At 47.9% G+C, this 23378-nt stretch overlaps 2 protein-coding genes across 13 annotated transcripts in view; one reads left to right on the top strand and one right to left on the bottom strand.

The window, feature by feature from the left end:
* The window catches only part of IQCK (IQ motif containing K), a 135670-nt gene extending 128439 nt beyond the window's left edge, over positions 1 to 7231 (bottom strand). For all 8 annotated transcript variants that reach the window (XR_013168047.1, XM_077141717.1, XM_077141718.1 and 5 more), the window contains exon 1: positions 7011 to 7231. Coding sequence is in view for 7 of the 8 variants with exons in the window: in XM_077141717.1 (XP_076997832.1) it covers positions 7011 to 7197 (187 nt within the window). In the remaining variant the exon portion in view is untranslated. The remainder of the gene's footprint in view (positions 1 to 7010) is intronic.
* On the top strand, positions 6951 to 23206 carry KNOP1 (lysine rich nucleolar protein 1). Of its 5 annotated transcripts, none has more exons than XM_077141711.1 (5): positions 6953 to 7346; positions 10020 to 10948; positions 13663 to 13731; positions 15076 to 15153; positions 18412 to 23205. In XM_077141711.1, the coding sequence occupies exons 1-5, from the start codon at positions 7196 to 7198 to the stop codon at positions 18559 to 18561; spliced, it is 1377 nt and encodes a 458-aa protein (XP_076997826.1). In that variant the 5' UTR covers positions 6953 to 7195; the 3' UTR covers positions 18562 to 23205. The 5 variants fall into 5 exon arrangements, with proteins under 5 accessions (XP_076997828.1, XP_076997824.1, XP_076997826.1 ...); XM_077141708.1 differs by having other exon boundaries at positions 18042 to 18529; XM_077141710.1 differs by lacking the exon at positions 6953 to 7346 and adding an exon at positions 7363 to 8621 and having other exon boundaries at positions 18042 to 18529.
* The last annotated feature ends 172 nt before the right edge of the window (positions 23207 to 23378 follow it).

The raw sequence follows: 23378 nt of genomic DNA, 5'->3' as shown, positions 1-23378 counted from the left end.
TTTTTTTAACCCCTTAGTATCAGGCTGGGAACAAGTCAGCCTGCAGGTTATAAGCAATTTTTGTCCCCATCTCTATCTGTGTTAGTTTTCTATTGCTATGTAACAAATTACCACAAACTTAGGAGCTGGAAACAATGCAAATTTATTCTCACAGTTTCCATGGGTCGGGAATCTGATTACAGGTTAGCTAGGTCCTCAGCTCAGGGTTTCATCAGGCTGAAATCCAGGTGTCAGCTGGGTTGGTGATCTCGTCTGAGGCTCGCAGTCTTCTTCCAAGTTCTCTGGTTGATGGCAAAATTCTGTTTCTTGCAGTTTAGGAGTGGGGACACCTGACCCTTGACACCAGACCCCTCCGTAGATGTGGTTGCTTGTTACTTCAAAGTTAGCAGAGGATCTTTCTAGTTCGAAACTCTCTGACCTAAGAGGTCCCCTGATTAGGTCAGCACCACCCCTCCCTGCCCCTGCCCCAGGATACTCTCCCTTATTGAAAGTCAACTAATTAGGGATTTAATCACATCTGGAAACCCCCTTTATAGCAACACCTACATTAGTGTTTGATGGAATAACATAGAGGTGTACACACTTTGGGATAGGAATATTGATGACTATCTTAGATTCTGCCTGCCACACCAGCTAGCTCTACCACTGCTTTCCTCTCAAGTAAGCAGGTAAATTCATCTCCCCTCCCCCTCTGTCTAATAATCACTGATTCTCAGTTTATTTGGGTTAAAAATATACATTTATAGCTCTGATTGCAAAAGCAATATATGCTTGAGAGACATTTCAAATAATATAGCATTATCTTAATTAGAAAGTGAAAGTCACCCCTAATCCTATTCCAACCCCATTATCATTGTTAGATTTGCCACAGATCTAACTGAATCTTTTTCCATGCATCTACCAACGGATTAGGGCAAATCCAAGTGTACACCCCATAGCACTGTGTACTTTTTCTTCGAAACTTGAATCATTTTACCTTTGAAATTTGTCTATACTAATGGACGTCTCTCCTAACAGTGTTGCTTTATGAGGGCAGGATCCAGGTTTGTTTGTGCTCCCCATCATATCCCCAAATATTTGGTGCATGAATGAATGAATGAACAAAAGTGTATCACACCACACATGTGGTTCAGAAAGTCACTTTTTACTCTTCACTCATATTTATTGAAAATCCACTAAGTGCCAGGAACTTTCTAGGCATGGAATCTCGGATCTCTTCAATGCTTGTACATATGTGGACATACCATATGTATTTAACCAGCGTACTCTTGGTGGGCATCTGTGTTGTTCACGGTTTTTTTCTTAAAACAATGCTGCAGGGTGCACAGGTGGTTCAGGGGTAGAATGCTCGCCTTACGTGCTGGAGACCCGGGTTCGATTCCCAGACCATGCACTACCCCCCCCGCCCACACACACAAAAAAATCAATGCTGCAGTGAACTTATTATACATTTATCATTGATCTGAATGGGTGGAATTGTTCTGTCAAAGAAAAAATTATCTTAAAATTTGAGCACTGCAAAATGCTCCTCCAAAAAGTTTACCAGAATTTACATTCCTAGTAATGAGACTGCCTGTTTCTCAAGGATATTATCAATCAAATGATATTACATTTTATTTGCATTTATTATTTCCTTACCATTTTTATTTTTTCAATGAAGCTTCTTAGAGGTTTACTTAAATTTGATGAACAAGATACTAACCTTTACATTATAAGGCTATGAAATATATGCACTTATAATGATTATGTAGACATAGTAAAGCATGTAAGGGTTAGAATGTGTTTGCTACTTAAGCCCTCTGTAATGTTTAAGACAAATCTGACATATTTGAGAATCTGTCAGGTTTACTTTGCAATTTCAATTTGAATGATGCAATTGATTACAGATGGTGTTTTTACTTTGGAAGACAAAAAATTTTTTTATTATATTTGCAAAAAGAACTGAACTCTTAATTTCAAACAACTTGATTTAACACTTCTACAAGTTTAATTATAAGATTCATGAGTCACTTAGGTGCTTAGAAAAATTTGCTGGGTAGCTCCATTCTGCATTAGAAATAGTTAAGGAAATCAGATATATTAGTTTTATAAATGTAATTTAAAATGTTTATAATCTTTTAATTACCTAAGCTCATAAACTGGATTAACTGTTAAGGGGAATTTAATCCATTATATGCATGTGAAAATGAACATTAACCTAAGAACAAGTAAAAGCAATTGTTCTTTTATACAACAAAGGCAATATTCTGAGACAGGCAAAGCAGAATACCCAGGGCCTTGTTGGCAGTGAGGAACCCTTGTGCTAAACTTGGAACTTGTCACCTCTATCTTTCTGGGTTGTAAGATAATTAAATGTTTTCATTGCTTAAGCCACTATTAGCCAAGCTTCTATATTCACAGCTGGATATGTTCCTAACAGAAACAATTAAAATGCTACACTCACCAACAGTGAGCCTATTGGAAGGGGATGGACCAGGAAGGTAAAGGACTTGGAGTGAATGTGAAGAACATTTAGTAGGTATACATGACAGCAAAGGATCATACAAGGTGCTGGGGGAATGGCTAAATTGGGTAGAAGAGCTTATGTTCTGAAGAGGGAGATGTACAGCAGACTATGGTTAGGAGATGGGTGAGTGCTGCTGCAAAGGGCTGCCCCAGGAGTTCAGGAGCCATGGAAACAAGGGGCTTCTACATCACCTTGAAGAATTATGCAAGGCTTTCCAGATGAGGAGCCACTTGGCTGAATCTTGAAAGGTAAAGATGAGAAGGTAGAGATGTTCCAGCAAGAGGCAAGGTCTGTGTAAAGGCACAGAAGTGTGGAACGGTATCATGCTCTTTCAATTTGCTAAAGCTGCCAAAACGTAATCTACCAAAAATGGGTTGGCTTTTAACAAAGGAGATTTATTAACTTGCAATTTACAATTCTTAGGTCATGAAAATGTTCCAATTACGGCATCAATAGGATGAACCTGGACTCTGAAGAAAGGCTGCTGGCATCTGGGACACCTGTCACATGGAAATCGCATGGCTGGCATCTGCTGGTCCTTCACTCCTGGGTTCTGTTGCTTTCAGCTTCTGAGTCCAGTGGCCTTCTCTTTGAGAACCTGTGGGTTCTCTCTTAGCATCTCCAGGGCTTTTCTCCCTCTGTGTGTTCTCTCTCCCGGGGTTTCTCTGAGCTCTTTCAAGGTGTTTCTCTCTCTAAGGTCTCTCAACTCTTTCTGTCCTTTATCCCTTTTATAAATGACTCCAGTAAAAAGGATTACAACTCACCTTGAACTGGGTGGGTCACATCTCAATTAAAAAAAACTAACCAAAAGGGCCCACCCACAATAGGTCTGCACCCACAAGAATGGATTAAAAACATGGCTTTTCTAGGGTACAACTTCAAACCAGTCCAGCTGCCCTGGAGCCAGAGTTTCTTGTGGCTACAAGTGCAGAGTATACAAAAGTGGTACAGCACCCTGTTTCTTGCCTCAAGATCTTATTTAAAATGCAAAGGCCAGGAACTCCAAGTGGAACCTGATTCTTCACATCAGAGAAAGAGTCCAAGAATCTGCTTTTAATAAGTATCCATGAGATTTTTATGTAGGTACCCCTGTCCCCACTTGGAATCATGCTGGTATCACGTTTGAGGGATTGAACTGGAGCATCAAACACACCTGAGCTTGAGCCCGGTTCTGACATTTGCTTTGGGATGTTTACTGACTTATCCAAGTCTCAATTTCCTCATCTATACAAAAGGCAAAATTCTCAACAAGTTGCAGTGGAGTTTTAATGTGAAGTAAAGCACCTAGCACGATTACCTGGCACTTAAAGAGCCATTCAATAAATGTTTGCCATTAGGATGATTTGGGTGAGTAGTATGTGATGAAGCTAGAAAAACAAACAGGAATCAGGTCATGAAGGGGCTTACATACTGAACTTTCCTTTATCGTGAAAGCTATGAAAGTTATTGGCGGTCACGGTATGATGTAATCGGATTTGAATCTTAGAGAGGTTCCTGCAGCAGAAATAGGGAAAAGGTCTGGAAGGGGGCCTAATTAAGAAGCCACAGCAGACATGCAAGCAGGGTAAGTGCCTGATATAAAGGGAGCTGCCATGAGGACTATTGATGAGGGTTAGGTGAGGCTATGTAAAACAGGAAGAACCCATAGCGGAATTGTGGAAAGTGGAAGGGAAGTGAGATTATTCCGTGTCTGGTCTGGGGAACTGAGTGAATGTTGGCAATATTCAGTGAGGTAGAAAAGAAGTTGTTGGTGTAGAACAGGCCTTGGAATTATGCTTGGCCCAGCACTTAAAACTGTTTTCAGGACCAGGAAGATAAATGTTGTTGATTGGATATATGAAAAGAATTTCATTGGCATGATAAGGTTAAAGCTAGTCTACTTTGGGTTTGTAATGGAATGAGAATGAAAGGTGTGAATGAGAACACTGTGTTCCTTCCAGAAGTCTGGCTGAGAGGAAGAGGAAGACAGACAAGAGCTAGAAGAGGATATGGGGTCAATGATGACCCGTAAAAGCTTCAGACTCCAAAGACGATACTCAAAGGAGTTGGGAGCTATGATGGTTTGGAGCTGTATGTACTTCAGAAAAACACGTTTCAAAGTTAATCCATTCCTGGAGGTGTGAGCCCACTGTAAGTAGGACCTTTTGATAAAGTTATTTCAGTTAAGGTGTGACCCACCTCAATCAGAATGGATTTTAATCCTCTTACTGGAGTCCTTTATAAGAGAATGAAATTCAGACAGAGAGAAAGCCATGGAAACAGCTGAAATCAGCGAAACCTGGAGGAGAAGGGAGAACAGCAAACTCCCCTATGTGCCTAGCCATGTGACAAGAGGAGCCAAGGATGGCCTGTAGTTGTTCTTCGAGAAGAAAGCATTGCTTTGACGACTCCTTGATTTGGACATTTTCCCAGTCCCATAATTGCGAGTGAATCAATTCCCGTTGTTTAACATGACCCATTTCATGGTAAATGCTTTGTGCAGCCTAGGAAACGGAAACAGAAGGGAAAAACCAATAGAGAAGTTAAAGATGTAGGAGAGGAAGTGAGTGACAGAGCAGGATCCTGGGACACCATGAGGATGGTACCACAGGAAAGGTGGAGGGATGAGCTGTGGATGGGGGGGGGGGTGGACACTCTTATAATTGAGATTGAAAGAGGATTTAAAAAAAGGATGTGTGCAGGCAGAAAGAAGTTGGTTGATCCCCTTCCCACCCTCCAAGTGTCTGACTCTTCTCAGTGTCTGCTACGTGGTATAGCAGAAGGTTTGAGGAGGTCAAAATGTGGACTTGTAGTTGTGATGTAGGAAGAGGGCACAGATGGATGCTGATCGATGAGCAGCACCAAGAGCCAGCTGGTGTCATTTTTCTCCAGCTGTGCTCAGCTGCTGTGCTGGGAGAACAAACATAGATTCTGAATTGTTGGTATCTGGCAGGTGGGATGAAGGGCAAAGATTTTACAACTGCTCTGAGGGGTGAGGCAAGAGGTGTCTGAGTGATTAACTGAATCCAGGTAATAATGAGGATGTGGAAAGGAATAAAACAGCATGTTCAGTTAAAAAACTGTACATCCTCAATCTTTTGACTCTGTCTTGCTTAAAACCACAGTTAAATATAGTCAAAAGTCACGATTAAGATTGGATCAGAAACCTTGGCAGTAAAAATTTATTGATATTAACACATATGCCTTTGAAAATACAAAGCTCTGTATGAGTTGTCATTGGAAAGGTGAGAGAAAAAACTGAAGAACATTTAAACATTTTGTGACAAGTTACAAAGGCACATAAACACCAAAAAGACACTAGCCAGGTAGGATAAAGGTCTTGTTTCAGCAGGTTATTTACCTATTTTGTATCTTGTCAAGCACTGGCTGGGGACTGAAATGGGCAGCCATCGAGGGTTTCTATCAACTCTGAGGCGATATTTTCCTTCTTTCTGTGTTTTCCACCTTTCAACTCATTACTCTCTCCTTTTATTTGGCCCATACATACACAGTGCATTCATTCTTCCCTTTCAACAAACATTTACTGACCTGCACTGCCCAATGCAGTAGCCACTAGCCACGTGGAGGTGAACTTATTACAATGAAATAAAACAAAAAATTCAGTTCCTTAATTGCGCTATTATTTCAAGTGCTTAACTGCCAAATGTGGCTACGGAGCTGATGGCACAGATGATTTAAAATTCTCTCAGAAAGCCCTGTTTCAGGCAGCTGAGGTAGGGATGGTTGCCTCGAGAACGACAAACTTGAGTCCTTGACCTTGGCAGGAACTTAAGAGCCCAGTGGAGGGGGAAAGAAACAAATCACCCAACGTTATTTATTAACAGCTTTTTGCTGTATCTCGGGCAGTTTGCTAAGGCACTCTCTCAGAATATCTGGTTCCATCCTTCAAGGCACTCTCAGAATATCTGGTTCCATCCTTCCAACACCAGGAAAGAGGTCTACCCTTATCCCCATTTTACACAAAGTATGTCAAGTTAAATGTCTAAGGGATCTGTGTAGACCCGCAAAAGGGGAGCGAAACTCCGTCTGGGGGTGTGAAGGATGGTCAGAAGCGGGAAGGGATTAAATCCCAAGTCTATTTACACCAGGGCTATTCAACATGAGGGCCAGAGACCACCTCCATCAGAATTTCCCGCCGAAGTGCAGATTCCCTGGATCCCACCGGAAGCTCTGCGGGCTGGGTCCTGGAACCTACGCTTTCCGCAGCTTCGCCTCAGCGACTCTTTTCTACTCACGAAAAGCGGTTTGCCAACAACTAACTAGTCCACACCACACGGTCCCCTTTCATTCCGATTCGCCCTGCCTGGGACCCTCCTACGGATCCCGGTCGGAGACCGCACTGAGCGACTTCGGGCAACCCCCTCGGAGCCTGTTTCCCGGTGCGGAAAATGGGGGGCCCGGCGTGCACGTCAACCGCCTGGCGCACAGTGGGTGCTAGGCAAACGCCGCGCCTGCCCGGCAGTCCAGGTGGGTCCCGCCCCTCTCGGCCGCCCGGGCCGCCTACCCTCGCAGATCTGCTCCCACAGGCTCTTGCCCGGCGGCTGTGTGCCCTGCCCGGGCGAAACGGGCAGCTCAGGGGACACAGACGACACGGTGGGCACCGGCGTCCTGGTGGTGACTGACGACTCGGGAGAGCCGGCGGACTCCTGGCGCTGACCAGAACGGCTCGACACCTGCGGCGGCGCAGCCATGGCCGCGGTTGCCACGACAACCGTGCGAGCAGAGCGGCTGCGACCCGGAAGAAGCCAGAACCCGCGGGGTCGGGTTGGCGACTCGAAACTGACTTCCGGGTCACGGCCGAGCGGTAGCTCACGTGGAGGCGGGGAAGTCTGGCCTACGGGTGAGTTCCGAGGGCTGAATGCTGGGGGGAACGGCGCGGGGGGCTGGGGCTGGGAGCTGGGGGCTTTCGCCGTGAAGGCCAGGAAAAAGCCGACGACCTGCACTTCCAAATTTACGCCCCTGAATCGTCCGTGGGTACCTGTCCCGGCCTGAGGCCGTCGCCTCCAGGAAGTCTTCCCACCTTGGAACCGGATCCCCCGGCCAGTCGACCCCTACGTGCTTAAGAGAAAGCTTTGGCTCAGCGAAGCCAGTGAGGGCCTGACGCTGCTGCTTCGTTCTTTTGTTTCGGGCTAGTGATCCTGCGGTGGGAGTGGGGGTGACGGTGCCATTGCACACAGCATAGACTCTAGGTCTTGCGAGCCGGGTTGGAATCCCAGTTTTGCTCTTTGTTTGCTCCGGGACTTAGGGCAAGTGAATTAAAGTCTCCTAGAGTCAGTTTGCAAGTCTCTGTGATGGGATGTTCACATCGATCCTCAGGAGGCTACCGCGAAAACTTAGGAGAGCTTTTGGAGAAATAATTTGTATTTGAAGAGGACACCTCCATAAGATTACTTTCCTTTTCCATCCTCTTTGAAAGAATGAACATATTTGGAGTCGAAGGATGGAAGGGGAAGATCCTCTACGGACCCCTGGATGGCAGAGACGGGGAGGATACCCCCACCTCCACCCCCGTGGTTTCTTTGTTCTTATCAGCTCTCTTGAGACTCACTGCGCATCCTGAGCCTTGGCTCCCCTGACCCTACCGTCTCCTTTGCAAGCCCCTCTTTCTCTGCCCACCGAACTGTGTTATTCCCTGAGGTCCTGTGGCATGACCATTCTGTTGTTAGATTAATTACCGTCCAAAAGCACTTCCTAAATTTGTATGTCCAGGCGGGTTGTCCCTGAGCCTCAGACCCGTGAATCTACTATCCACTTGGATGTCATAAGGCATCCCAGGTTCAGTCTGTCCAAACCAGCCTGTCTCCTCCAGACCCCTAACCACCTCCTTCCCTTCAGTGGTTCCTTTGTCTCAGGGATTAGTACCACCATGCCCAAACTGGAAACTTTTGTTCTTTAGAAACTCTCCTGACAACTGGTGAGCCAGGTTAGATGTCCTTTGCCACCCTGACTTTACCACTATTCTTGTATTTATCACCTGCCACTATTATCACACACCTTTCCCTCCTTGCTGGCAGGTGTTTTAATTTGTTTCTCTCTGTACAGTATGTATTCATTCATTGAGTATTGAGCACCTACTATGTGCTGGGCACTGAGCTAGGCTCTGGAAATACAGCAGGTAAGGAGACAGAAAATGTCTGTGAAACTAATGAAGGAGTGTAGTTATTCTCTCGACTGTCCAGGTGCTCCTGGAGCAGGTTATGAATGAACTTGAGCTATAGCTCAGGCGTGGCATGGCTTGGTGTTTGAAGCTGCTGAAAGTAAGCCAGGCCAGGGCAGACCCACTGGACACTGAGGGTGAGGAGAGTTGCAGGATAGGGAATCTACCTCCCACAGTCCCAAGCTGGGCACAAGCCTCCTGTGAGGTGATACTTTGTTTCTGAACTCTGCAAGTGGCTTAGTGTCATCTAGTTCAGGAAGCCAGGAAATGGGCAGTGACTGGAATGAGAGAAGTGGGCCATTTGGAGGCTGGAGTGTACTCAAGGGCCCAGATTCTTCTCCCAGGCACTCCCGTCACTACACCTGCTGATGGCTGTCAGGTGGGAGTGTTGGCCCAGTGCTGCCACATCTTTCCATTAAAAAAAAAAAGCTGGGCCTTCTAGGTTTTTGTACGCCATCTCCAATAATTGAATATTGGCAACTAATTTGAAATTCTAAAAACAGCGCATCAAGCTCACAGGCCAGATGTGGCCCCTTGATCTGTTTCACTTTTATGAAGGGGAAAGCTGAGTCCCCGTTAAGCTAAGGCCATACGGCAAGAGAGTGTCAGAGTCACTGTTTGAGCCTGGATCCCTGACTCCTAGTTGGGGCTCTTCTCACCAGACCTTGCTGTAGCAAGTGACAGCATCACTGTTGACCAAATGGGGAGGGAATGCAGAGGAAAATCACCTAGGGTGTAAGGAAATTCATTTGTAGACACAAAGTTGGAGAGCTATGTAGATGAGCCAGGGGTATGGGATTCATTGTGCCACCCTCATTGCTTTTGGGGGGAATTGGAGAGAAGGGCTGACCTCAGGTTCTCTGTCCGCTTCATCTGGTAAAGGTAAGTCCATGGCAGCAGGGACTAATCGATATGGCTTGATTACAGTGGTATCCTCAGGGGTTGGCACGGGGTAAGCAGGTGAAAAATATCTGTGGATTGAATGACTGTAGAATCAATGAGGTCTCAAGCGTGGATTTCATAGATGCCTTCCAATACCCCTTTGAGGAAGGAAGTGTTACTTTTCCCCATTTTCCAAATGGGGAAATCAAGGCTCAGGGAGGTTAGGTGATTGACTGAAGGTTAGAGAGTAGGATTTGGATTTGAACCTAAGCCTGCCTGTATTTAAAATTCCCTGCTCTTTTTTTTTTCATTATTATATGCACCTTTGCCCCGGAGGAATTATGACCATTTCCTCCATCATCTAACATTTCAGACCACCTGCTCCAGGAAACATGGCTGTTGGTGATACCCAGCAGAATTGTACACGGGTTGGCTGGACATGGGATAAGATAACTTGTACTATTTCCTTTTCAGAAATGATCACCAAGGCCTACAAAGTAGACATGGGCCTGGGGGTCCCAGAGAAAAAGAAGAAAAAGAAGAAGAAGGTGGTCAAAGAACCAGAGACTCAATATTCGATTTTAAAAGAAGACAGTTATTTCACTGAGGTTTCTCCTAGAAGAGCCACATCCCCCTCAAAGAATGTGGTCTGGGGGCAGGTCCCAGAGATACCTGTTATGAAGAAGAAGAAGAAGAGAAAGAAGGGTCACAACAGCCTCATCTGCGAGGACCACCTAGAACCTGAGACTGTATTGCAGGCCAGATGGTCCGAGAAGTCGCCCAGCTCCAGGAGGCAGGTTCTGGGTTCCTCTGAGTTCCTCCACGGGGAGAAGAAAAAGAAGAGGAAGTCCTTGTCGACTCTGGCCGTGTCCCCTGGCTTTGGGAGGGAGACCTCCCCAGACCCCCGGCAGATTGAGGAGGTGACCAGAGTTGGCAAGAAGCTCAAAAAGCACAAGAAGGAGAAAAAGGCCCAGCGCACCGCGGCCTGCCCAGCCAAGAGCCCTTGGTGCTGCGAGGCCGGGGACAGCCTCTGCGCGTATTCCGCAGGGAGGCATGGCGAGGAGCAGGCAGCCTTGGGGCAGAAACGAAAGCAGGAGAGCCCCAGGGAGCACAGCATCAAGGTGAAGAAAAAGAAAACCCACCAGGAGAGAGATGCCCGCCCACACCACCCCGAGGGCTCCCGATCCAGGGAGAACAGCCCAAGGAAAGGAAATAAAAAGAAGCCAGTTAAAGTCGAGGCTCCAGATTACATCCCAATAGGGGACGGCCCCCAGGCCCCCGTGAAGAAGAAGACGAAGTCCAAGAAGCTGGCGGAGCAGCCGGGCATTGAGGAGCTGGCTCTGAAGAGAAAGAAAAAGAAGAAGAGGAGAGAGAGTGTGGTTGTGGGAGAAGCTCGTGACGAGGTAGGCTCTCCTGAAATGGAGCTGGCCTGGGAGAATAAGGGTGAGCGTCAGGAGTGTGGGTGGGTGTGCGTGTGTGCTTGTGGGTATGACATGCACCCTCACACCCTCAGGCTTTTGGCTGCAGAACCCTGATTAAACTCACTTCACCCAGCAAAGGGGGTTTATTGACACACATACCTGGAAAGTTAAGGGTCAGCCGCCTTCAGGGGTGGCTCGATCCAGGGGCTCAGTATCATCTACAATATGGGCATCCTTGTTGTTGGAACTTGATTACCCAAATTCTACCTGAACACTGGATCCAAATAAGGTGGGGTCAAATTTTCAAATGAATCCCTCACTTTCTAAACTCTTGCCACATGCGATCCAAAATTGTGGATCCTAATAGTTTGAGATAATGTGGTATACATGGCCCGGTATACAAGGTTTATGAATCCAGTGGGTTTGGATGGCCTGAGCTTTCCAAGCCCTGGGCTTGGTGTTTCTCTGTCTGTTTCTTCCTGAACAAGCTCATCCTGACACCAGAACCTGTGGCGGGATGGCTCCCAGCAGCTCCAGGCTCTCATAATAGCAGCTCAGTCACCCCACAGGAAAATGTGTGGCCCCTCTGAAATGATGGCAGGAGAAGTCCCAGGGCTGCTTTCTCAGGCCAGGATGGGACCTCTGGCTGGAGGCCGGAGTCTAAACCAGAGTTTGGGGAGCCAAGGGGATCAGCGCCACCTAAACCACTCAGAGTGAGATTGGTAGATGGCCATTTCAGAGAGGAAAACCAGAGTCCTGGTACCGGGCAGGAGTGGGTACGGGCCCTTCTCTCCTTTGAGTGGTGGGGATGGAGGCGGAGGAGAGCACCGCCATTCCTCAGACTGCTCCCTCTGCACCACCATCTGGGCTGGTGCGTCCTCAGGGCAAGAGCCAGGTGGCACTGATGGCCATGGACCTGAGCGCTCACTGAGTGCCAGGCTCACTGCTGTGTACCCTCCTCCTGCTGTCTGGGTGGCGAGTCCCTTATCCCTTGGGGAGAGGTAGAGCTGGGCTTTACACCCAGGTGGTCTGGCTCCTGAACTGGAGTTTTTATTCCCATCTGAGAAGTCGGTAGCATCTGGGCCCAGCAGAGACTCTCAGGTTAGAATGAACTTGGCCGGGGGTCAGACGACCTGTGCCCTGTTCCCAGCTCTTCTCCAGCCAGCAGGCGACCCATGGCCTGCTATTCCCTGTGGCTCTCATGTAATCCTCGTAGTGATGGGTACCGAGCTCCTCTGAGGGGCTGCCCCTTTTATTGCAGGGATGAGACCCCTGGAGCTGTGCCGTGGGCAGGTGTCTGGGGAGGACAGGGATGGCCTCCATTCCGGGGCCGACACCTGGTATCCTCCCTGCTAGGTTTCCCCCGGCCGTGCCTGCATCAGTGTAGACTTGGTTTCTCTAGTATCTCCCCCTGATCAGGAACTCTGAGTCTGGAAGGAGTTCTGGAGGCTTTGGAGCCCAGCCCCCACCAGATTCTAGTCCCTTCTCCCAGGTCCCCAGGGCAGGGGTGGCAGTCCCCTCTGCTTAATACCTCAGTGGCGGGACTCTGCCTCTCCTGGACCCCTTGGAGTCAGGTTGATGCACATGGGCTTCAGGGTTCCCAGGGGGGATGTGAGTGAACTGGGCCAGTAAGGATTGTCACACGATGCCAGATGCCAGGTGAAGAAGGCGTCATTGCTGAAGGACGGGAGAAGAAGGGCTGGCCTGCAGTCCAATGGCTGGGTCGGGGCAGGCCCAGGGAGGGTGTGACACGGCAGGAAGACCCGTGTGGGGCAGCCTGTCTCAAGCCCTGGGAAGAACCTAAAAGCCCAGGTGGCTGAAGCCAAGTGAGCACGGGGCGAGGGGAGAGCTAAAGTGGGCAGAGGCCAATCAGTGGGGGAACAGGAGTCTGGATTTTTAGTGTAAACAAGATGGGGGCCTCTGGAGGGTTTGGGGTTGGGGGGATATGACATGATCCAGTTGAGTCCTAACACTCACCTGAGCTGCTGTGTGGAATGGACTCAGGTGAGTGGACAAGCAGGGATGTAGAGATGGTCACAATCATCCAGGTAGGAAAGAAGGTCGTGGCCAGGGCTGTGGGGTCAGGTTTGGGTGGTCAGTTTAGTGGCTGGACCCCGGGCTGGTGTACTGAGAACCACGTGTGAGATGTATACCTGGTGCCAGGTGCTCTGCTAGGATTTTTATGTAGATATCATTTCTGTGTCTCACAGTTTCCCTCCAAGATAGTTGATATTTCTGTCTGTTTGCAGACAAATAGTCCAAGGTGCAGACGGGGTAAGTGACTTACCCAGAGTTACACAGCTTAGTGGCTAGGCCCTCCCCCGCTATCCACAGGCCCTGGGCCTCTCCCCTCTCCCGTCTTGCTAGTTGTGGGAAGTCACGTGGCGTGTGGCAGGAAGGAGCCCTGAGTTAGGGCCTGACCTTGTGGTGGTCATTTCAGCTCTCTGTTTTGGATTCTGTCGAATGGGTTAGTGCTGCATTTGGGCGGGGGGGTGGGGGGGGTAGGGGAACATGAAGGAGAAAGGATGTGAAGAGCTGAGTTGACTGTGAGATGTGGTATAGATGACCGGGCTTCGGGTGCTGCTGTGGTCTCGGGGTCTCTGCTGGACGTGGTCCTGCTCTCATACCAGCTGGGCTGCTGGGCAGAAGCCCCTGTCAGCGCACGCTTGGGTCTCTGACTTGGTCCTCTTGTGCAGGAACCAGACCCAGACCTGGAGGTGGTATTGGAAAAGAAAGGCAACATGGACGAGGCGCACATAGACCAGGTACCGCACAGCTCCTCCCTCACCTTCCCGCTCCACAGAGACACCCCACCTTCTGCCCCACCCCCCCCCCTCCTGTCAGGACACACCTCCTGCTGCCAGGGCCGTGGTGGAGGAGCCAGCTGGTCTTCCACAGCCCAGGCCGGGGTTCTCTTCCTGGGACCCACTGCAGTGCGGTGCATTCCTGAGACCCTGCAGCCAGGCCATGGGATACCTGCGTAGTCAAGTCCACAGGCTGCCACTTCATGGATGGAGACGTTGATCCATCATAGTCCTGCTTCTTTTGTGTCCAGATCCCTGGCAGACATGTCCTTTGTGGGAACTGGACTTTCTGGAATTGGAGTGTTTTTAAGATCCCAGATCCCAAGGCTTAGCAGGGCAGAGTCGTGTCTGTATGCTTTGGAGTTGGACTGCTTACAAACCTGGAGACCTTGGGCAAGTCACTAACCTTGCCGATCTTCAGTTTCCTACCATAGCCTAGTGGGATACCACTAGAAGGTTATACAGCTTTTTCTGCCACGTTGACTCTTGTTTTATGTAGTTTTGAACTATGTGAATGGAAACCTTATTTCTCAGCCTGTAGCAGATTGAAAGGGCCACAGACGGGCAGCTGAAGTGATGCCTGAATCCCTGGGAGGGAGATGAGGCCCTGGAAGGTTTTGTATTGAGCAATAGAGTCATTGGGGCTCTAATAGTGGCCTTGAGTTGTACTAGGAACCATATGTAAAATGTATACCTAGTGCCAGGTGCTCTGGTAGGATTTTTATGTAGATATCATTTCTGTGTCTCCCACTTCCCCTCCAAGAGAGTCGATATTTCTGTCTTTTTGCAGACAGACAGACTGAGGCTCAGACAGGGTAAGTGACTTGCCCAAGGCCACCCAGCTAGTTAGTGGCAGAGCTGGGATTCTAACTAGCCTCTGCCTGACTCTGTAGCCTGTGTCGTTTCTAGAACACGATGTGACCATCACAAAGCTTAAGTATGAGAAGGCAGGCCCTTGGACCGTGAATTTTGGACCATTTCCACCCCAGACAGTATTGCAAACAAACAAAAGTTGCAATACCAAAGGTGGGTAAGCTTCAGTTTCTAGGAAAATTCATTCTTCTGAACCCCTGGCTTTTTTGTGCCACAGGATAAATGCGGTCTGTCTGTTTTAGCCCGTGGGACTCTAGCTTTTGAGATGCTCAGAAGATGCTTTTGACAATTGCTTCACTCACTGTTTGTAGTAGAGGGAAGCTGGGGTTCTACATCCTGTCCACTTCCGTTCCCCCAGGCCCTTCTCTGAGTTTCAAGCTCCAAAGAGAACTTCTATGTCTTTTCTTTCTTTTTTCCTTCCCCCTTGCACAGATGAGGCGAAAGGCCTTGCAGGAAGAGATTGATCGTGAGTCCGGCAAAACAGAAGCTTCTGAGTCCACGACATGGGCAGTAAGTTGAAGGCTGGACCTTGCGAGGCAGGTCCAGAGCCCTGGTCCCTCCTTGCCTTGCCCAGCAGCTTGCCTCTGCAGGAAGAGTAGATACAGGGGGACAAGCTGGTCCAGGCCCCAGAGGTGGTACAAGCTCCCTCGGCCGCAGAGCTCGTCCACAGCTAATCCCCTTCCTTATACAAGGGGCACCTGCCCTCCTCCCTGCTGCAGAGCCGGCCCAGCAAGATAAGCAGCCTAAACCTTTGTCCTCGGCTCTAGACCAGTGAGGCGTCCTGTAGTGTAAGTCACTGAAAGCAGATTACTGGGAGCTGTTTCCAGCACTGCATAGTGCACTTGGAAGGCTGGTGGATGACAGAGTAGGGGCATGTGCAGGGAGGAGGGTAGGCCACTCTAAGGACTGGCCTCAAGATCTGGTTTGAATGGGCGATTCCAAACTGGGCCTGAGAAGATGAGATGGGAGGGAGTCGGTGCAGTGACCTCAAAGCCTGGCTGCTCAGAAGCCCAGCTGGCTCCCAATGGCCATGTTCCCAAAGGTATCTCTTCACCCCTTAGCCATTCAGCTGGGTCAGCTCATCACGTCCCTGAGCACCTGCTGTGTGCTGGGCACCCACGTGTGAAAGCAGACAAGTCCTCCTTCCTCTTGGCTTATGTTCTAACCATCCATTCAGAGTGGGTGGGATGTAGTGGGAAACAGAACAGCAAGGAAAGAAAGAAGGTAGTTTCACCCAGCAGTAGTGTTTGGAAGAAAGAAAACAAAAAATGAGTGAGAGAGTCACTGGGAGTGGGTGCCACATTGGATGGGGGACTGATAGCCGCCGAGAAGACACTGGGACAGAGATGTGAGGGCGAGGAGGTCCAGCCCTGGAAAGATGATGGGAAGTGAGAGACATCCCATCATGGGGGACAGCAGCTGCAAAGCCATAGATGGGGAAGGGCTTGGAGTGGTCCAGGAAGAAGGCCAGTGAAGGCTGAGCCGTGGCGAGGCTGGGCCTCAGCAGACCACACATTGTGTTCTCAAAGCAAGGGAAGTGGGAGACCCAATAGAAGACTCTGTCAGCCTGCAGGCCGATGGCTTAGACTGTTGATACTGGGCACAGGGAAAAGAAGAGCTTCGTGATTTGTTGTGGAGTCTCAGTCCTATAGAACTTGTCAGTAGCCTGGATTGGGGAAGAAGGAAAGAGAAGATTCAGAGATAACAGGGCTCACCTTCACGGCTCTGTCTTAAGCCTTCAGAGTGTTCAGGAAAGAGCACTGGATTTGGATCAAAAGATCTGGAATCTCTACCTGTCCCTCCCACTTTCTGGTAGTGAGATTCTAGGCAAATAACTTCTCTCTGAGCCTCAGTCTCCACAACTTTAAAAGGGGATGCATACCTGGGCCCAGTGAGGAATAAAGCAAGGTGGTCTTGCTGCGTGTTATGTGTCTTTCCTTTGTGTGTCTCCTTTCTCTCCGCTGCTTTGAGCTGAGGAGGGCTGATAGGACACCCTGTGTGAGTAGGGTAGGCCAAAAGCCAGGGGCAGCACCATTCAGAGCCAGTGGCTCCAGGGACCATACTTGGGAGAACCAGATGGCAGGAGAGTGGTTCTGGGGCACATAGGCTGGGACCTACCTTGCAGAACCTAGAGCCACTGGACCACTGAGGCGTATGGGGTACGGTGAGAGGGTGGCTGGGGGGTCCCTGGATGGCTCAGCAGCCCTCAAGCTGGCTTGCCCAAGACCAGCCAGCCTCCTGGCAGCACCCTTTCCAGAAGCATTCAGCCCCAGGCTGATAGGCCCCGGGGCTATCAGGTGGTCTCTTGCTCTAGAAATCGCAGGTCTGGGAAGCTGAATTACTCCTGTGTCTAGGCCACTGTGAAGCCAGGAGAATTTCATACCAGTTCACTGAGACCAGCTGTGGCGACAACTGGTTCTCTCTGTTCTTGTCCCAAAGTGACCTGGAAATAGTGTAAGGCTGGCATTTGCCTTGTAAATGGGCAGCCCCAGGCAGTGTGGAGGGCAGCATTCTGGTTGGGTTGGGATGGAAGAATTGCCAGTGAGTTATTGAGGACTTCAGATGTGTCGTGCACTGTGCTCTGGATTTGGGGTATAGTATCTGACTTAGTCTTCACTGCGGGCTTTTAATAGATGAGGACACTGAGGCTCAGAGAGATTGGGCAACTGGATGGTGTCACAGGTGGGGCTGGAGCCTGGGTCTGCCTGACTTCAAAGCTGTCATCTCAGGGAGCAGGGCTTTCTCACCTCTCCCATGGATACAGGAGGGAAAGGGGTCTTTCCTTCAGCCACTGCTTGGAGGGCTCTTTAGCATTTTCTTTCACATGGGTGATGTAGAGAGCTGTGACCTGGAACTGGGACACCCAGGTTCCTGGGCTGGCCCAGCCTCTGACTTAGCCACTTGATCCTTCACCTCCCTGGGCTCCACTCCCTTCCTGCTGCAAAGTGCACCTCTTCCAGGAGGAGAAATGCACTTCCAATTGCCACTTCCCCTCATCTACTCTCCAACTGACGGAAACCTTGTGCTGACCGACTGGCAGCCAGCTGATGTGCTTTGCCACGAGTTAGTGCAGAAGGATTAAAGCAGAAGGGCAGCTCGGCAAGTAAAGGTGGGCTCTGGTGTTGGCCAGACCTGAGTTGGAATTCGAGCAATGTTATTCATTAGATTTGTGCCCACCATTAAGCTGCAAACCTCCATTTCCTCACCAGTCAAGTGAGAATAACTTTATTCCCCACAGGGCTCTTGTTGGGATTAAATAAGACAGTCCACAGACTAGGGCTAAGTAGGGTTTCCTGTTAGCACCAGGTCTGGTACAGAGTAAACATTTCCACCAGCCAAATTGGGGAAAGCACAAGGCTTTGGAATCCAGGAAAATAACCACTTTTCTTCTAATACAGGGAACCCAGTTTGGCCAGTGGGATACTGCTGGTTTTGAAAACGAGCAACAGAAACTGAAATTTCTCAAACTCATGGGCGGCTTTAAACACCTGTCCCCTTCGTCCAGCCGCCCCCCGAGCAGGGTGGGAAGGCCCACCATGGCCCTCAGCAGGAGGGCGGCCGACACCCTGCAGCAGAGCCTGCAGCGAGACTATGGCCGGGCTCTGAGCTGGAAGCACAGCCGCGGCAGTGGCCTTGGCTTCTCCACTGACCCCGCCAAAGTCTTTTATATTGACAGGAATGCTTCCAGGTCCATCAAGTATGAAGATTAAACTTGAGTGTCTTGTTTAGAAAGTCTGCCAGAACGACTTTTATTATTCATTTATGCAGCTGAAAGCCATGTGCTGGTTGTCTCAAATGGAACTGCTGGGAAGATGCAGAACACTGTCTGGATGTACCTGGAGTAAATGGAGTGGGGACAGCTCATGTTTCAGGATCCAAGTGGACCTCTCAGTGACTAAAACCTGTTTTTTGCCCTAAACGTTCCACATTTGTTTGAAGACATCAGTGTATGTAAATAGTAGTTACATTTATCAAATGTTTAGTATGTGCCAGGCACTACTAAGTGTTTTCCTTGCATTATTGTATATAATGGTCATAATTCTATGAAATCGGTGCTATTATTACTCCCATCTTACAGATGAGGAGACTGAGGTTCAGGAAGGAAGTAATAAAATTGCCCAGGCTCACCCACGTTAAGTCACTGTCCAATACTGTGATATCCCCTCCAGGGAATTTTACCAGGTATTTGTGATGAGAATGTCTTTTTGGTTTAAGAAATTGAAGTTTTATTGCACATTTAAATCTCAAACAGGATGTGGGCTGATTGGGTAAAAGGGATTGGCAAGCTCACTTCCCTCCTTCCTGTCTTGGGATAGCTGCCACTTGTGAAATGTCACCAAGCAGATGTGACCAAGCTTCCTGTGCTGCTGGAAAGTGTGTTTCAAGACCAGACTTGCCTTTTCTAGCTGCCTGCCTTAGATCCAAAGTGCTGGGCTTGGACTAAATCTTCTTGTGCTTTAAGAGGATGGTGCGCAAGGCATTTTGGAGAGTCTAGTTAATCCTTCAAATGAACCACTGCAAATTTCCAGGTATATGTTTTATTTGGCCCTTCGTGATCACCATAAAGGTTACTTCTGTGGTTGAGGTGGAAGGTAAAAAGTCACAGATGTGGAGTGATGACACAGGAAGTTACCTCATAGTTGTGGGGTCAAGTCCCATCACTTATCAAGCCTAGGCTCTACTGTAGGCCTCGGATTTCCAAGTACAATGACCTGAGTGACACATGGCCACCTTCTTTCTGTCCACCTAGCATCCATTCTTCCTTCCCAAACCCAGGCACTCATTGGGTTTTTTGCATCACTAGGCATGAGCATCTCCTACAGACATCCCAGGTCAGGTCTAAGCGTCAGGAAATTCAGTCTCACAGGACAGAGGTTCTGATTTAGGACAATGATTCAGCAGCTCACCAAGGAAACATTTTCCTTCCTGCTCCATCATCCTTCTTTTGGCTTCATCACACTGGTGGAAATGTGGCTGTATGTAGCATTTGCAGGCAGCGCATCAAGACACTAGAACATTCCAGAGGAAGAAGGAAAACCTCATGGCTGTGAGAAACTTCCAGAAGCCCCTCAAGAAACTTTTCATCATGACACATTGCCCATTTCTGTACCAGCCCTTGACAGGAAAACAACAGTCATTCTGCAGCCAGGTGCCCCATTGGGCAGAAGCAAGACATCCACTTCAGATGCCGATCTTCCTGGGCCCTGACCCCTGGCTGCTGAGGACTGGGCAGGTCACATGAAGCATGTGCTGGCAAGTGTCTGGGCTACCTCAGGAACAGGAACTTGGCCTCATTGATTCACCACTGCAGTGCACAGTGGAGGAAGCCATCTAGATGCCTAGAAGGGTGGGGTTTTGCATTGATGGGCACTCCTTGCACCGCCTTCTTGTGTGGGGAGTATATGCCTCCTCGGTCAACACTTCAGGAATCCACTCCATGTAAAATGGAATCACCCAACCATTTCTACTCTTAAGAAGCTTCATCTTGCTGAGAAGTCACACTACAATTTAGGTAAGCCTTGGCTCATCAGGAAAACTGCACTTGGCTGTCTTTTGGGCATGATTCCAGAAGGTAGGGACCAATAGTACATTTTCTTTTTTTTATTGATTTTTAAATTTTTTTTATTAATTTTTAAAAAAATATAACAAACACATTCTTAACATATGATCACTCTGTACTACATATATAATCAGTAATTCACAATATCATCACATAGTTGCATGTTCATCATCATGATCATTTCTTCGAATATTTGCATCAATTCAGAAAAAGAAAAAGACAACAGAAAAAAATTCATACATACCATACCCCTTACCTCTCCCTTTTATTGGTCATATCATTTCAATCTACTAAATTTATTTTAACATTTGTTCCCCCTATTATTTATTTTTATTCCATATGTTCTACTTGTCTGTTGATAAGGTAGATAAAAGGAGCATCAGACACAAGGTTTTCACAATCACACAGTCACATTGTGAAAGCTATACCATTATACAATTATCTTCAAGAAACATGGCTACTGGAACACAGCTCTACATTTCAGGTAGTTCCCTCCAGCCTCTCTGTTACACCTTGACTAACAAGGTGATATATATTTAATGTATAAAAATAATCTCCAGGATAACCTATCGACTCTGGGATCTCTCAGCCATTGACACTTTGTCTCATTTCTCTCTTCCCCCTTTTGGTCGAGAGGGTTTTCTCAGTCCCTTGATTTGAGTCCCAGCTCATTCCAGGATTTCTGTCTCACATTGCCAGGAAGGTCCACACCCCTGGGAGTCATGTCCCATGTAGACAGGGGGACAGCAGTGAGTTTGTTGTGTTGGCTGAGAGAGAGAGGCCACATTTGAGCAACAAAAGAGGTTCTCTTGGGGGTGACTCTTAGGCTTAATTTTAAGTAGGCTTGACCTATCTTTTGTGGGGTTAAGTTTCATTTGAACAAACCCCAAGATTGGGGGCTCAGCCTATTGCTTTGGTTGTCCGCACTGCTTGTGAGAATATCAGGAATTCTCCACTTGGGGAGGTTCAGTTTTTCCCCTTTCTCATCATTCCCCAAAGGGGACTTTGCAAATACTTTTTACTCACCACAGTCCATTTTCTTGACCCCATCTAAGCCTTGGTGATGGGTAGTGCCCATTAAAGGGTGAGGCTCAGGCCTTTTCCCTCCTGCCATTTAATTTAAATAGTTTCTAATAGGACTTGACTTTCTGACTAGTTAGAACTCTATTTGGATAATGTTCTAAGAGCTCTTGTTCGGTGACAAGGAACTTCTCAATGTCTGTTCCTGAAGTGGGGTCTAACCAGAGAAGGATGGGCAGCCAAGGCAGCAGGACACGGAGTGTTCCACAGCAGGGACTCAGTCCTGTCTTAGCCTTTTTTGTTGGTGCTGGTCCACCATCACTCACGTGAGCAGGTCCCTTATCTGCAGTCTGCAGTCTTGGAGGAGTTACTGCCTTCTGTGGGTTGGGGCTGCCCCTCTCTACTGTCCTCCCCAGGCTGCAGGGTTTTCATTGTCATTCCTCACCCAGGTTTCCTGTATTCACCTTCATGTCTTGACTTTGTGTAGAACACAGTCTGTCTCTGTTGGAACAAGGCAGTTTGGGGCCTTCTGGGAATTTGGGGAAGATTGGGTGGGAGGGGGCAGTGTGGCATCCAGCATGGCAGGATCTTAATTGAATATTGAACAGCCCTATTCTCAAATCTAGTGGCCATGTCTCCCTCAGGGATTTCTCACTGACTGATCCTCTTTCTATGGCAAGTTCCTTTCCTCCTTAAGATCTCCCATTGTCTCTCAAATGTCATAATTCTTACTTTATTCCTTGGAATGATTCCTTCTGTCTTCGCCTCCTCAACCCGGCCCTGAGGCCACCTTTACACAACCAGCCCAGCCCATCCAGAGTGTTTTGCCAAATACAGTTCTCAAATTGTGTATTCAGCCTTACAAACAATTAGAACTATTTAGCTCTTAAACATATTTGGAATAACAGTACCCCCCCCCCCACCCCAACTCTCCCCGGCCCCGAGATATCCATGTCCGAATCCCCAGAACTTGTGGATACACTTGAGTGCAATGTATCTCCACATTGCAAGGCAAAAGGAATTAAGGGCACAGATGGAGTCTAGGCTGCTAATCAGCTGACCTTAAAAGAGGGATTATTTTGGATTATCCAGGTGGGCCCAGTGTAATCACAATGGTTTTTAACTGTGGAAGAGGCAGAAGAGTCAGTGTTGGAGAGACTTCATGTGGGAAGGTCTCACTGGCTATATTGTTGGCTTTGAAGAGGGGAGGGGCCATGAGCCAAGGAATTTGGGAGGCCTCTAGAAGCTGGAAGAGACAAGAAAGCACTCTCCCCTAGAGCCTCCAGGAAAGAACACTCCCTGCCAACCCCTTGCTTTTAGTCCATTGAGACTCATATTGGACTTCTGACTTCCACAACTGGAACTCATTTCTACCTTATTTCCAAAAATTCTTGGTTGGATTCTTTATTTCTCATCCTTCTGAATGATAGACTTCATCCCATAGAGCTGGGGGTAATGGGCTGGGGAAAATGTTCCACCAGAACACACAACTAAGCTTCCACCCAGGCAGGGCAGCAGGTGATTGGGAAGGTCCCTTGGTGTAACAGATCCCTAACGTGATGTGAAAATCCTACTCCGGTTAATGTTAGCACACTATCAATTCACTGAGCCAGACCTGAGAGCCAACACTGTCCAGCAATTGCAGTCTCAAAGCTAAAGAGATGACTTAAAAAGTACAGTTTTTGAATTTGCCAATTTTTTTCTTTTAAATATAAAAGTGGTATATAAAATCATTTTAATGGAAATATCAATTTTGTGAAATAAAGGTCATTTTTTATCTAAACATTACCACAATGCTGAGCTTTTGTGAGTTTTGTCAATAAGGTGTCATTGTCAGGTTGGCCAGAAAAGCCATTTATTCTTGGCCCTAAACGATTTCATTAAATAACTGGGTTTATATAAATTTATTTAAAAAGTTATTTTTAGCTCCTTTTTCTTTCTGAGGTTAATTGTGTGTTGTGATCCTGTGTTTTGTACACAAAAGATAAAGTGATGAAATATAGTCTATGCCCAGCATGTATTGTCCCAAAGCACGACAGTTTGGGGCATTTTAACCCACGATTTGGAGGTATTTTCATGAGGAGTGGGTGATAGGCTGTGGGTCACCAATATGACCCAATGTTATTACTGACTCATAAAATATTGGGGGTGGCAG

The sequence above is a fragment of the Tamandua tetradactyla genome, chromosome 23, assembly GCF_023851605.1.
Source record: "Tamandua tetradactyla isolate mTamTet1 chromosome 23, mTamTet1.pri, whole genome shotgun sequence".
Classification (NCBI taxonomy): domain Eukaryota; kingdom Metazoa; phylum Chordata; class Mammalia; order Pilosa; family Myrmecophagidae; genus Tamandua; species Tamandua tetradactyla.
Note: the sequence above shows the minus strand (reverse complement) of the source record. Positions and strands in the feature narration are given on the sequence as shown.